At 63.0% G+C, this 13,528-nt stretch overlaps 1 protein-coding gene across 1 annotated transcript; it reads right to left on the bottom strand.

The window, feature by feature from the left end:
• Nucleotides 1–6,692: 6,692 nt before the first annotated feature.
• Nucleotides 6,693–13,408, bottom strand: ENDOU (endonuclease, poly(U) specific). The gene is made up of 9 exons (XM_068409823.1): nt 13,351–13,408; nt 9,682–9,816; nt 9,498–9,533; nt 8,998–9,169; nt 8,695–8,894; nt 8,327–8,440; nt 8,138–8,244; nt 7,307–7,449; nt 6,693–7,053 (listed from the first exon to the last, which is right to left on the bottom strand). Exons 1-9 carry the CDS (start codon nt 13,406–13,408, stop codon nt 6,939–6,941), a joined length of 1,080 nt encoding a protein of 359 aa, XP_068265924.1. The 3' UTR covers nt 6,693–6,938.
• Nucleotides 13,409–13,528: the final 120 nt, after the last annotated feature.

Here is a 13,528-nt window from a genome sequence, read left to right as displayed (position 1 = left end):
TTATTTTATTTTATTTTATTTTATTTTATTTTATTTTATTTTATTTTATTTTATTTTATTTTATAATACAAGTTCAGGCACCTCCCAGCTTTAATCCCCGCCAGATAAACTAACAGCGGAGAGATTTGGAGTTATTGACGAAGTCTTGCTGCTCGGGTGAGATTAGAGCTCGGCTTAATCTTGTAGCAAGAGGGTTTGGGGACGGTTTAATCAGAATTTGTACAGGAATAATCCCGTCTTTAACCTCGTCCCCAGCCCAATCCCTCCCAAGTTGTAATCAGGCAGGAGCCTCTCATGTGAAGAGGCCTTGGGGGGTATTTCCAGCCCGAGTGGTGCAGGATGAGCCCCAGAGATGCCAGCCAAGGGCAGGCAGGTGCTGAAGACCCCACAGGTGCCCACCCTGGGCACTGCCACCTCCTCCAGTCACTCCTGGAGAGGGAAACTGAGGCACGGACCCCAGCACACCCCGAGGCTCCGATTCTCGCCCTCCCCATGGGTGGTGACTCAATAGGGGTTTATACGAAGGATTAAGCCTGTCGGATTCAGCCACATGCCCACGGGATGCCCAAGCCGGTGCCAGCCCCGGGGGTATCCAGAGGCTGAGGGGGGACACTGGGATGTCACCCAGCCAGGAAAGCGTGAAGCCCTCCTGGGCGATGGGATTGGCACCGAAAGGCGGGTGGCTCCAGGACCAGCCCAGCCCTGCGGACTGGCACAGAGCTGAGGGCTCATCCTGCCTCCCCTCGCTCCGGACGGGGTCCTGAGCCAGCTGGGCTGTCGGGAGGAGATCTCCCGGGCCAGCAGCCCTGCACCAACCCCACCTAACTCCCAAATAAAAATTAAATCACCTCCAAACGAGCTCGCAACCAGCACCGAGAGAGCGGGGCGCACGCTTCTGCCCTCCAAACCCCGCGGTGGGCACCGTGAGCTGCTCCTTTAACCATCCCGTGCCTCAGTTTCCCCCACAGGGCTGCCGGCGTGGCCGGACCCTCGTGCCGTGCCAGCGCCCGGCGGGGACTCGGCTGCTTTTGTGCCTCGCTGGCTCTTTCAGGGAGCACAAAGCCGGGCCGCGGCGGCACAGATGGACCCTTTCAGAGGGGAGCGGGCTCCTTTCTCCGTCTGCCGCCGGGCGCTGCCTTCCGTCGCGATCCCCCTTAATTGAATCCGCACTTTCATAGCTCATTACCCAGCTGATGGATTGGATTAGCCCGGCCTGCAGCCCGCCAGCCTCTGCGGGGAACAGTTGGCTGCTCGGCGTCCCCGCGGGGAGCGCGGGGAAGGTGCGGAGGGGGCCCGGTGGGCTCCCGGCCGTTAGCCGAACCGCGGGGGCAACGCACGCGACCTTGGCTTGCCCCGCCAACGGCCGGGCCCATCCCTGCCCGCTCGCTGGGCCACGCCGGCGGCAGGTGCGTGGTCCTCACTGTGCCCCCACCCTCTGCCCCGTGGGGTGCTGGACCCCCCCGGTGAAACCCTGTGGTCCTGGTTTTCCCTGGTGGTGGTGATTTGATCGTAGGAAGAGCATCCCTGGGATGGGAGGGGTGCGGGAGGGGTGCGGGAGGGATGAGGAATGGATGAGGAAGGGATGAGGAAGGGATGTAAGAGGGATGTGGGAGGGATGAGGAAGGGATGTAAGAGGGATGCGGGAGGGATGAGGAAGGGATGAGGAAGGGATGCAGGAGGGATGCAGGAGGGATGAGGAAGGGATGAGGAAGGGATGCAGGAGGGATGCAGGAGGGATGTGGGAGGGATGAGGAAGGGATGCGGGAGGGATGAGGAAGGGATGAGGAAGGGATGAGGAAGGGATGTGGGAGGGATGAGGAAGGGATGTAAGAGGGATGCGGGAAGGATGAGGAAGGGATGCGGGAGGGATGCAGGAGGGATGAGGAAGGGATGAGGAAGGGATGCGGGAGGGATGAGGAAGGATGCGGGAAGGATACGGGAAGGATGAGGAAGGGATGAGGAAGGGATGCAGGAGGGATGCGGGACGGATGCGTGAGGGATGCAGGAGGGAATCGGGAGGGATGCGGGAGGGTTGAGGGGGACTAGCTCTGGATCGGGGTATCGATGCCCTAACCCTGCATCTCGGGTGACTTGTGGCAGTGTGAGAGGAGAGGGGACTCTGCCAGCCCACGCGCAGGCAGGACGCTGGCACGTGCTCCCCCCCCAGCGCCGCCGCCGCTCGCGTGCCCATATGGGCCAACGGCCGCCGCGGCGGCTCCCGGCCCCGCTCGCTCATTAACCTCTGCCCCGGGGTTGGACCCCAGCCCAGCTGGCAGCGATGCTGCGCGCCCCCTCCCTGGTGCTCGGCGGGCTGGGGGGGGTCTGCTGTCCCCCAGCCCTTTCCTCCTCTGGGTGGATCACTGGAAAAGGAGGATTTACCGAACCTAAACCCTGGCTGGCCCCATACCCCGACCACGGGACCCCTGTCCGCTGCGGGATGCTGCCAGGGTGCGGGATGCTGCCAGGGTGCGGATGCTGCCAGGGTGCGGATGCTGCTGGGGTGCGGGATGCTGCCAGGGTGCAGGATGTTGCCAGGGTGTGGGATGCTGCTGGGGAGTAGGATGATGCCCAGGGTGCAGGAGCAAGGCGAGGGGCTGGGGCTGTACACCCAGATGGGGATCCCGTCCTGCCAGCTCAGACATCCGATCGTGGTGGATAAAGAAGCGCCCGCGGCACAACGGGTTCAGCGTATCCCCCTCCGCACCCTCATCCTCTTAGCGAAGGCGCAGCCGGGCGCGCCGGGCAGGCTCTGCCACCAGCTGTGGCCGGAGTCCCATCGGGGCAGTTAGTGCCATATCGCTTACGGGAGGGGATTAGGGAGCCTCCGCTCAGAGCCACCGTCCCCGAGGGCTCGCGGATTAGGGCAGAACGCAGCAGGCTTTGCCTCACGGGGGCTCTGAGGGAGCTGGAACCCTCCTCATCCTCACTTTGCAAAAGCTCTGGTGGGGTACACGGGGCCGCAGCTGTCCTGAGCCCTCGGCTGTGACAAGGGCCACCCCGGTCCGTGCCAGGATAAATCCCAGCAGGATCCCTTCAGAGAGCTCAGCTCCTTCCAAGGGTGCCGACAAGGTGAGACCCAGCGGATGAGCTGGGACTAGGACCTGTGGGTGACAGAACGGCCCTGCCAGAGACCCCCAAGTCTCAGCATCCCTCTTTCAGAAAGTGGGGGGCTTCTTCTGCCCCCTTGGGGCAGCTCACCCTGCCCAGGGGCCGGGGAATGACATGGAGAGGTGCGGGAGGGATGGAGGAGGGATGGAGGAGGGATGTGGGAGGGATGCAGGAGGGATGGAGGGGACTAGCTCTGGATTGGGGTATCGATGCCCTAACCAGGGCGCGGAGGGATGCTGCGATGGCCACCCTCTCCTTTCTCCTCCTCCCTGTCCCTGTGCCCAAAACAGTACAGGAAAAACAGGGAAAACGTGGGAAAAACAGGGAAAATGTGGGAAAAATAGGGAAAATGTGGGAAAAATAGGGAAAACATGGGAAAAAATAGAGAAAATGTGGGAAAAATAGGGAAAATATGGGGAAAATGTGGGAAAATCACCCTGCTCGTGTCAGTGGCTCAAAATAACCCCCCCAGAGCTGTGCCTGGGGTAGGATTGTCCTGATACCGCTGTGACCCAGGAGCATCTCGCTGCAGGGCCGGTGACGCTGCCTGGAGGCTCTCGGTCCCGGGTCAGGTGGAGGAGCCCAAGCCCTGGCCCTGGTTCGCAGACGGTCGCTGTTCCCACCCCTCCTGTGCATGAGGAGGGGGCACATCTGGCCAGGCGGCTTTGGGGGGAGCCGAGGGGATACCCCGATCCCCCTCCACGCAGGGAGCAGGGGCAACCCTTGCCCGAGCCCCGCTGTGAGCTCAGCTGCGGCGAAGGCACCCGAGCAGCCCCCGAGCCCCACGGAGGGAGGCCCGGCAGCCCCCTCCCAAAGTCCCCGCCGCGGCTGCGCTCAGGTGGGGGACGCGGCCGTGCCGTGTCCCCCCCGAGAGCCAGCGTTGTCCCCAGCAGGCGCGGAGCTGGGGGGGGCCTGGGGTCCCTGAGCTGGCAACAGATGGCTGGAGGCAGCTTGCTGACACCTGCCCCCCCCTCTCCACCCCGCTCCTGCCCTTCCCTTTCTTCTCCACTCGTTTTGTTTGATTTCCCCACACTGGGGGTGAAGCCGGAGGGTCCCCCCCGTGCGGGTCCCCGTGGCCAAAGGGAGCCTGTCCCGGGAGCTGGACCCAAGGGCAAAGGGATGTGCTGACCCAGGGAGGATCGGGGGGGTCCTTTGGATGGAGGGTGATGCTGGGAGGGGGCTGTGGTGCCCCTGCCAGCAGTGGATGATGCATGATGCAGGCGGGGGTTCCATAGACCCCCCAGCAACTCCAAAAAGTACCAAAGTACCCGCCTGGCCCTCCTTGCTCCCCCGTGGCTTGTGGCAGCCCGGGGGGTCCCTCCTGGGTGCGGACGAAGCGCCAAGCAGCTCCCAGCATCACCTGAGCATCCCCAAGCACTGGGGATCCCCAGCCCGACACCCAGCACCACGGCAGGAGCCCGGGCCGGGGTGGGCGACGTTTCTCTGCGAGGTTTTGTCTCCGTTCACCCCACAAATGGGCGCTGGCAAAGCAGCTTCCCAGCCCCGGGTGCGAGGCTGGCAGGTTCAGGGGACCTGCAGGCTGGGGACTGGCACCATCTGCAATGCTGGGGGGCACCAGGGTCCTTCTAGACGGAGAGGTTTGGCACCAAGGAGGGCAGGGATGGGAGCGGGCTGAGGGATGCAGAACTGGGAGGAGGAACTGGGTCCCGTGCCAGCGCAGCCCGCAGCGAGCAGCAGCCACCCGCTGCCTTTGCATTGCTCCGATGTGAACCTTCGGGACGGGCTCCAGCGAGGATGAAGATGCCCGGAGCATCCTCATCCCACACCCCTTGCAAACCACCCCACGATGAGAGCAGCTACCAGGGGACCCTTGGCCAGGGCCCCTGGCTGCCCCACAGCACTGAAACCCACAGCGTAACCCCCCCACGGCCCCTGCAATGAGCCCCCGCTGCGCCCCGGCTCCCGGGCATGAGAGAGCAGCGATGCCCACGGAAGGGAGCCGACGGTGGGGAGCCGACCCGCACCCACCCCGTGCCCTCCCGAGCCGCCTCTCCCCCAGTTTCCCAGTGCATTTCTATAAATCAAGCTCTGGCATCCCCCCCCTTCCCCTGCGGCGGGGTTTGGGGGTCACCTGTGACCCCTGGCAGATGGCGCGGGGACTCGCAGCCCTTCCCCAGGAACTGTTGCAGCCGACCATCTGTCAGGCAGCTCAAATCTCCCCGCTCCTGCCCGGGAGCTGCCGCGCAGCATCTCCACCCTGGGACCCCGGCTGCTGCCTGCCCTGCCTGCGCAGGGGCTGCGGGCAGGAGGGGATGGAGGGCGAGCGGTTGCCCGTGGCTGGTGGCCATCCTGCCTCATCCAGGGGCTGTAAGCAGGAGAGGGGGGGCTGAGCAGAGAGGGGGGTTACAGGATGGCAGCACCTCGGGGGAGATCTTGGGTAGGGCTGGCAGCGGTGGGGCTGGCGGGGGGCTGCTCCCAAGTGGGGGCATCGCTCCCCTGGGCCAGCCTGGGGCAGTGGATGGAGTTGGGGTGGATGGAGGTGGGTGGATGGAGTTGGGGTGGATGGAGTGGGGTGGATGGAGTTGGGGTGGATGGAGTTGAGGTGGGTGGAGTTGGGGTGGATGGAGTGGGGTGGATGGAGTCGCGGTGGGTGTCGTGCCGAGGGTCCCACCGCCAAACTGTCCCCCTGCCCCAGGGGACTCTGGATTTGTCCCCCCCTGAGCACGGTGCTGAGAAAAGCACCTGGAGCCCTGAGCAGCCCCAGCTCTGGGTGCAGGGCTGGGGGGTCTCTGGGGACCCGCGGCCCCTGGAGAGGGCACAACTGGGAGAGGCTGGAGGACGCAGCTACCACAGACCTTAATTTCCCTGCAATGGTCCCCAGGGAGAGGCTGCTTCTGGGACGGAGACCCAGGGGCCCAGCAGCTCAGCCGCCTCCTCGGTCCCCGAGTGGGGCAGTTCCTCGGGGCAGGACACACGAGCAGCTCCCCGGGGCTCAGGGATGAGCCCGCTGCACCCGGAGCGGCTGGGTGCAGGGGTGGATGAAGGAAGGCAGGGGACACGATTTGGGTGCCACACTGGGGGAGGACGTGGCACAGATGGTGGCACTGACCCCGGCTGGCAGAAGCTGGGTCTGCCCAGTATCCCAACACCCTCCTCCCAGTGTCCCACCCCAGCAGACCCACGGCACTGAGGGTCCTGGCTGTTAATGTGCCCCAGTGCTGGGGGGTCTCAGCCCTCCCCTGTCCTGCAAGCACGACCCTGCGGCTGTGGGAACGGTGGGGGATGCAGCCCTGCAGCCCCCCCCACCCCAGGCAGGGCTCCAGGAGGGGTGGGGGGATCAGCCCTGCAGGCACCGGCTTTGCTCCCTGTCCCTTGTACTGGGGAGCTCCGGGGCTGGAGGCTGCAGCAGAGGGGAAGGGGGTGCAGCCCACCCTGTTGCACCCCACGGGCTGGATACGGCCCTGGCAGCACCCAGGGGTCCCAATGCCCACCCTGGTCCCTGGCACAGGGTGATGGGGATGGGAGCTTCTGATGCATGGCGAGCAGCATCTCCCACACTGAGGAACTCAAACCTTCTCCATCAGGGTCAGGATTTATTTCGCTCGGGGGTGCGAGTCCCTCCCTTCCCCCTGCTCTCCCACTGCAACGGGGGGACACGACGCTCGACGGGAGCTGGGGGTGCCGAGGCTGCTGCCTCCATCCCCTCGCCGGCTCCACGCAGGGCACGGCCACCACCGTCCTGCCCAGCTCCCTCCAGTACCCTGCGCTGGTCCTGCAGCACGGCCGTCCCGCGGCAGGACCAGTCCTGCCCAGTGCTGGTGGGGGGGATTCCCAGTGCCCCAGCGCAGGGCTGCAGCCACCCCTCTTCCTCAGGGCGAGATCACGTAGGCGGTGGCGAGGTGCCTCTTGCCGTTGCCGTAGGTGGATTTGGTCCAGGCGTAGGTCTGGATGCTGAGGCTGTAGCCACCCAGGCTCAGGTGACATCTGTGGGGACACAGCCTGTGTCGTAGCCCTGCTCCATCCCTGAGCCCCACAGTCACATCGCTGGGATGCTCTTGGATGCTGCTTCGTCCCAAGTCCTCCCCACCTGCGATGTCCCAGAGCTGCGCGGGGCTCAGGGACCAACGGGGCTGTGATGGGGCTCAGGGATCAACGGGGCTGTGACGGGGCTCAGGAGGGCACTGCCACCTCCACGGACAGAGGACGGACAGACGGATGGACGCAGCCAGGTACTTACGCCCTGCCAGGACGAGCGATGAAGCACAGGGTGTACAGGCCGAGCTCGAACTCGGGGCTGCAGCCGACGAAGGCAGAGCCGACCTCCTTGTAGAAGCCGTCCCAGCTGAACTGCAGCCCCAGCACGTCGGGGTACGTGTCCCACTGAGGAAGGGGGTTCGGGGGTCAGAGCCCGGCTCCGCTCTGGGTGCAGCAGGGCAGGGAGCTCAAGCCAAGCCCTTCTGTGTATGCAGCTGGGCAACCTCATGGACAGATCCAGCTTTGAGCTGGTCTGAGGGGCCGCCGGACCGAGCCCCCCAACCTCAGAGCTCTCACTTGTGGTTTGGGAGCTGCTTTTGCCCATCACAGAATCCCAGAATCACTGAGGTTGGAAGAACCCTCTGGGATTATCGAGTCCAACCATGGCCCTGACACCACCACGTCAACTAGACCAGGGCACTAAGTGCCATGGCCAGTCTTGTCTTAAACCCCTCCAGAGATGGTGACTCCACCACCTCCCTGGGCAGCCCCTTCCAATGGCTAATGACCCTTGCTGAGAAGAAATGCTTCCTAATGTCCAACCTGACCCTCCCCTGGCCAAGCTTGAGGCTGTGTCCTCTTGTCCTATCACTAATTGCCTGGGAGAAGAGGCCGACTCCCACCCCACTCCAACCCCCCTTCAGGTAGTTGTAGACTGCAATAAGGTCACCTATTCTGGACCTTCCCGCCTTGCCTCCATCCCAGGGGGCACACGAGCATCTCTGATGCTTCTGCTTCGCCCCATTTGGCACACGGCCGGTTTGTGATGCTGCCAGCCAGATGCCAACCCCGCGGACCCCATGGGATCACTTACCGGCCCGTTGAAGTTGTGGCTGAAGTAGTTGACGACGCCCTGCTTCTCAAGGAGGTAGAAGCGAATCCAGTTGTGAAATCCAGACACCTTCCCCTTTTTCACCTCCCCTAAACACAAGCGGGACCCTGGGATGAGCCCCCCCAGCCCGGCACTGCCCGGCACCCCCCGTCCCGCCGGCGCGGGCTCTACCTGAGAAGACGTGCTCGAAGCCGCTGGAGTCCTGTTCGCCGTCGCCTCTGGAGTAGAGGCCGAACCACATCTCCTTCAAATCAGCCACAAACTCCTGCTCGGAGCCGTAGCGGTCTGCGGGCGAGGCGGCGTGGAGAGATCAGAGGTGGGAGAGGCAGAGCTGGGGGCTCCCCCCAGTCCTCTCCCTTGGCAACATTTTGGCTTTCCCTGGCTCAGTTCTCCCACGCCCTGGCAGCTCTGCAGAGCCCGCTCCACTCTGCATCCTCCCCGCTCATCTCCCACCCAGCTGGGGCTTCCCTTTTGGGTGCCCAACATGCCCAGACCCCGTTCCCCCCACCCCGGCCAGCCCTGCCCTGCTCCACACTCACTTTTCTTGTGGAGGAAGGTGAAGAGTTTCTTCATGAGCTCTGTTTTCATCACCTCCTTGAGGAAGTTGTCCTGCTCCCTCAGCTCCTCCGCCGTCACGTCCTCCTCCCTGCCCGTCACCCTCTGGTAGTTGTCCAGCAGTCTAACGAAGCTGGCGTAGGTGGGTTTGGAGAAGAGCTCCTCGTTGACGTACTTGTAGAGCCTAGGGGAGAGCAGACCCTGCGACATGGAGGTCCCCTCCCAAACCCAGCCCTGCACCCTGCTGGTGTCCACCCCGGCCACCCCCCGGGGGTGCTGGTGCTCACGGCTGCGGGCAGCGGTCCTCCTGGTCACCCGTCTCATCTGGGGACGCCTGGTACTGGGGGTTGATGGCGATGTCGGTGGGGCGGGCTTTGTTGTGATCCGCCTGGTAAAGCTGCTCTGAGACGCGCAGGAGGTCCTCGTCCGTGATGGCATCGCGGCTGGTGGAGAAACCCTCTGCGGAGAGAGGCAGGGGGCTGGCACGGGCGGGCGGCAGCGGGGGTGACGCAGCACCCGATGCCACATCGGTGCAGGGTGTCAAGGTCCTGGGACCCTGCGAGCTGGGTGCTCAGCACGGAGGGTTACGGGGTGCAGGGGTGGCCAGGGGGGTCCCAACCCTCCCCAGCCCCGCGCCCTGGGGACAAGAGCTGGCCACAGGGCTGCAGACACGGGAGCCCGATGCCATTGAGCCCCGAGGGCAGCAGAGGAGCAAGCTGCCCCAGGGCACGCGGGGTGACACCGGGGTGGGGGGTTATCGCCCTTGCTCAGCAGCGGAGCTACTCACCGCGGGTGCGAGCTGCCTCCTCGGCCCGTTCCCCACCTGCATGGAGCCAGGAGAAGGAGCTCAGGGTGATGGAGACGCGGGCTGGGGGTTGCCCAGGACCAAGCCCTTGGCACCCCCCAGCCGGGCTGGGGCAGCCCCAGGGGGAGGGCAGCCCCCCAAGCCCCCCGTCAGCGGGGACGCTCACCGGGTCGGCAGTGCCGGTGGTAATCCTCGCAGCAGCTGCGGTGCCTCTCGCACTCGGCGTCGCAGTGGCACTCGTCCTCCTCGCTGTAGGGCTCCTCGCAGCGTCCCTCGCAGGAGTCGGGGGCCGTGTACAGGTCTTTGGGAGAGAGAAATGATGGCGTGGTCCTCAGGATGGACCGGCCACCCTGCCCCAGCTAGCCCACGACCTGGGAGCATCCTTCCTCCTGCCCACGGTCCCCTCCTGGGAGAGCCTGAGGACCGAGCTCCTACCCCGGAGCTATTTGGGATCCTTTGTCAGCGTTTGGGGTGGCATCGGAGCCCCTCTGCTCTGGAGACAGGCTGAGAGAGCTGGGGCTGTTCAGCCTGGAGAAGAGAAGGCTCCGGGGAGACCTTCTAGCACCTTCCAGCACCTGAAGGGGCTACAGGAAAGCTGGAGAGGGGCTTTTGACAAGGGCATGGAGTGATGGGATGAGGGGGAACGGTTTTAAACTGAAAGAGGGGAGATTGAGATGAGATATGAGGAAGAAATTCTTTGCTGTGAGGGTGGTGAGACCCTGGCCCAGGTTGCCCAGAGAAGCTGTGGCTGCCCCCTCCCTGGCAGGGTTCAAGGCCAGGTTGGATGGGGCTTGGAGCAACCTGGTCTGGTGGAAGGTGTCCCTGCCCGTGGCAGGGGGTTGGAACTGGATGGGCTTTAAGGTCCCTCCCAACCCAAACCAGTCTGTGGTTCTATGATTGTGACCGGCTGCATCCTCAGGACGCACATCTCCACGGGTCACTCCTCTTTGGCCGTGGATGTCCACCACGTCAGGGCCACTTCACACCAGGAAACACGTTCCTGGCTCCCCACCATTAATTGCTCCTCCTGATTCACCCTTTTAATGCCAGGATTAGCCGGAGTGCCTCAGGTCCCGCCGTCTCCGGGCCGGAGGAGCAGTGCCACATTCCAGACACCCTGATTTGCACCCCAACCATTGGTCTTTCTGCAACGCTGGGAATACTGGGAGCTCCTTCCTGAACTATTTCTATGACAAAGGTGTTGTTGAGCATCTGCTTTATTACACATGGTGGCAAAGCTAAAAACAACGCAGCAACCCAAGCTGCTCCTCAGAAGGATGAGGGACACTTGCCATCAGGCAAAGAGGGGCTGTAGGGGACTAGGGCGTTGGGTTTGTGCCAAGAGACAGCCCAGAGACCTTGTGCTTAGGGAAGGTGCCTTATCCTCAGCTCCTGACAGGAGGAACGGGACGGTGGCAGCCTAGGCATGGCTTTGCTCCAGGTGAGCATCCCCAAGGACGTGCTGAGAAGCCACGTCCCAACCAAGCTGGAAAGTGTTCCCTACAGGAAAGGGTGTTGCTTTCCCTTGCAAACCTGCAATCATGAAACATCTTAAACACCTCGGAGCTGCTGCCTTGAACTCCAGGAGGTGAAACACGCCCTCGGGGCAAACCCTGATACAGCAGCGATGACAGTGACCTCCTAGTGTCACACTTGCCGGCTTCTCCCTGCACCTGCATTGCTGGAACTTCACCCAAATTATTTGTGCTTTTCAGAATCACGTAATCAAGGTCCCACATGTGCTGACGAGAGAGGAAGAACCTCTTCGCCCCACCAGCCAGCCCAGCCCAGGCTGGGTGATGATGGCACAAGGACACGCTGCTGACTCCTGCCCAGCTTCTTGCCACCAGCTCCTTTTCTTCATAGGGAGAGGGGTGTTAGGAGGAAGGGGTTGCTCGAGATGTCCCTGGACATGTTCCATCCACCCTTGGTGCTCCTTCAGTCCCACCTTTGACGCAGGGAGACCTGGGCAGAGCTGCAGAGGGCCAGGGCATCCCATGGTTTGGTACTGAGTGATGCTCCTGGTGTCCAGACACCCCGGTCTCACCAGGTCTGGAGCTCTGCTGGGGTTGGCAGCTGAGCTCCCTGTCCCCAGGACAGCATCCCCCTCGCTCCCAAGGCGGCAAGTTGGGATCAGTCAGCCTGAATCACGCACCCAGGCTCATTTTCCAGCGGCAGTTCCGGAGGGGTTGTGCAAGGCAGGAGCTGCCCACACATAAGTCACCGCTGAGACGTGCCCGGTCCTGGGGCAAGTGATGCCAGTGTGTGTCACAGCAAAGTGACACTGGGGTGTGCAGTGACTCAGCTGAGGCTGGAGCCTTGCGGGGTCCTTGGAGCATCTCAGAGTCCTTGGGGCATCGCAGGGTCCTTGGAGCATCTCAGAGCCCTCGGAGCATCTCAGAGCCCTTGGGGCATCGCAGGGTCCTTGGAGCATCTCAGAGCCCTTGGAGCATCTCAGAGTCCTTGGGGCATCGCAGGGTCCTTGGAGCATCTCAGAGCCCTTGGAGCATCTCAGAGTCCTTGGGGCATCGCAGGGTCCTTGGGGCATCTCAGAGCCTTTGGAGCATCTCAGAGTCCTTGGGGCATTGCAGGGTCCTTGGGACATCTCAGAGTCCTTGGGGCATTGCAAGGTCCTTGGGGCATCGCAGAGTCCTTGGAGCATCTCAGAGCCCTTGGAGCATCTCAGAGCCCTTGGAGCATCTCAGAGCCCTTGGAGCATCGCCCCATTTCCCATGGGGCTCGTCAGCAGAAGCAGCTCCAGTTCCGCACTGGCCTCGCAGAACTCCTCACCATTAATCCTGAGCGGAGTCATCTGCTGCCGAAACACCCGGCACAGCCCGCTGGCAGCCTCACAAGTGACAAAACTCCCCTCTTGCCAACAGCTCACAGCTCATATTTAGTGCAAGAAGGTGGCAGTGAAGGCACCCAGTCACACGCAGGATCCTGGGCAACCGGGAGCCAAAAGCTGGTGCCCACAAGCCACTCATGGCAGCATCTGCCCCAAAGCCAGAGCTCTTCTGTCTCACCTCTCCGAGCCTGTCTCCTCTCCTGACAACCACCAAGTTGTGAAGGGCAAAACACCCGAGTTCATTGCAGCTGAGCAGCTCCTCTGCTCCCCTCCAGTGGCCACAGGGAGATTGGGGATGAGGTAAGAGAAAAATATTTCCCTTTGTCCTCCCCCAAGGTGGGAGGATGGAGGAGCCAGAGGAAGGTGGGCTCGCACCACCAAAGCACAGCCAGATGCACCAGGAACTGGTGGACAAGGCTAAGGACCAGGGGAGGTCTCAACCCATGGAAGAGAAGGAGGAACCACCCTCCTCACCAGCTGAGCCCCCCCAAAGCTTGAGGAAGCCCCTCCAGCACAGAAACACCCACAGAATCACAGAATCAACCAGGTTGGAAGAGCCCTCTGGGATCATCGAGTCCAACCGTTGCCCTGACACCATCATGTCAACTAGACCAGGGCACTAATTGCCATGTCCAGTCTTGTCTTAAACCCCCCTAGAGATGGTGACTCCACCACCTCCCTGGGCAGCCCCTTCCAATGTCTAATGACCCTTGCTGAGAAGAAATGCTTCCTAATGTCCAACCTGACCCTCCCCTGGCGAAGCTTGAGGCTGTGTCCTCTTGTCCTATCGCTAGTTGCCCTTCACTCCATGGCTAGTTGCCCCTCACCCCTTCCCCTGGGAAGCTCTGATGGATCCAACCTCGCAAGGAACCGGCTGCCCCGAGCTCCTGGCTTAGCACCATCCGCTTCCAACCCATCGTCGGCCCCTTCCCATGGGATGTGCCAGCTGGTTTCACCCCTCTGCCAGAGCAAGGCTCCCTTACTCACTGCCAGCCACGCAGCCCAGGGCTATTCCTGCCCCGACAAGGAGGATCCAGGTCTTCATCACCCCGCAGACGGCAGGCTGGGCGGTGGGGAGCGTCCCGGAGAGCAGATTGGGAATGCGGGTGCTCCCCAACGCTCCCTGCTATATGCGGGTCCCCTGGGAGCGTGGAGGGGAGGGAGG

This window comes from Nyctibius grandis, chromosome 11 (genome assembly GCF_013368605.1).
Source record: "Nyctibius grandis isolate bNycGra1 chromosome 11, bNycGra1.pri, whole genome shotgun sequence".
Lineage (NCBI taxonomy): Eukaryota > Metazoa > Chordata > Aves > Nyctibiiformes > Nyctibiidae > Nyctibius > Nyctibius grandis.
Note: the sequence above shows the minus strand (reverse complement) of the source record. Positions and strands in the feature narration are given on the sequence as shown.

Coding starts and splice junctions, on each gene's coding strand:
- ENDOU (XM_068409823.1), bottom strand. CDS start 13,408: ATGAAGACCTGGATCCTCCTTGTCGGGGCAGGAATAGCCCTGGGCTGC. Junction 9,534..9,681: donor CCACCGGCACTGCCGACCCG/GTGAGCGTCCCC, acceptor GGCTCCATGCAG/GTGGGGAACGGGCCGAGGAG. Junction 8,895..8,997: donor GAGGACCGCTGCCCGCAGCC/GTGAGCACCAGC, acceptor GCTCTCCCCTAG/GCTCTACAAGTACGTCAACG.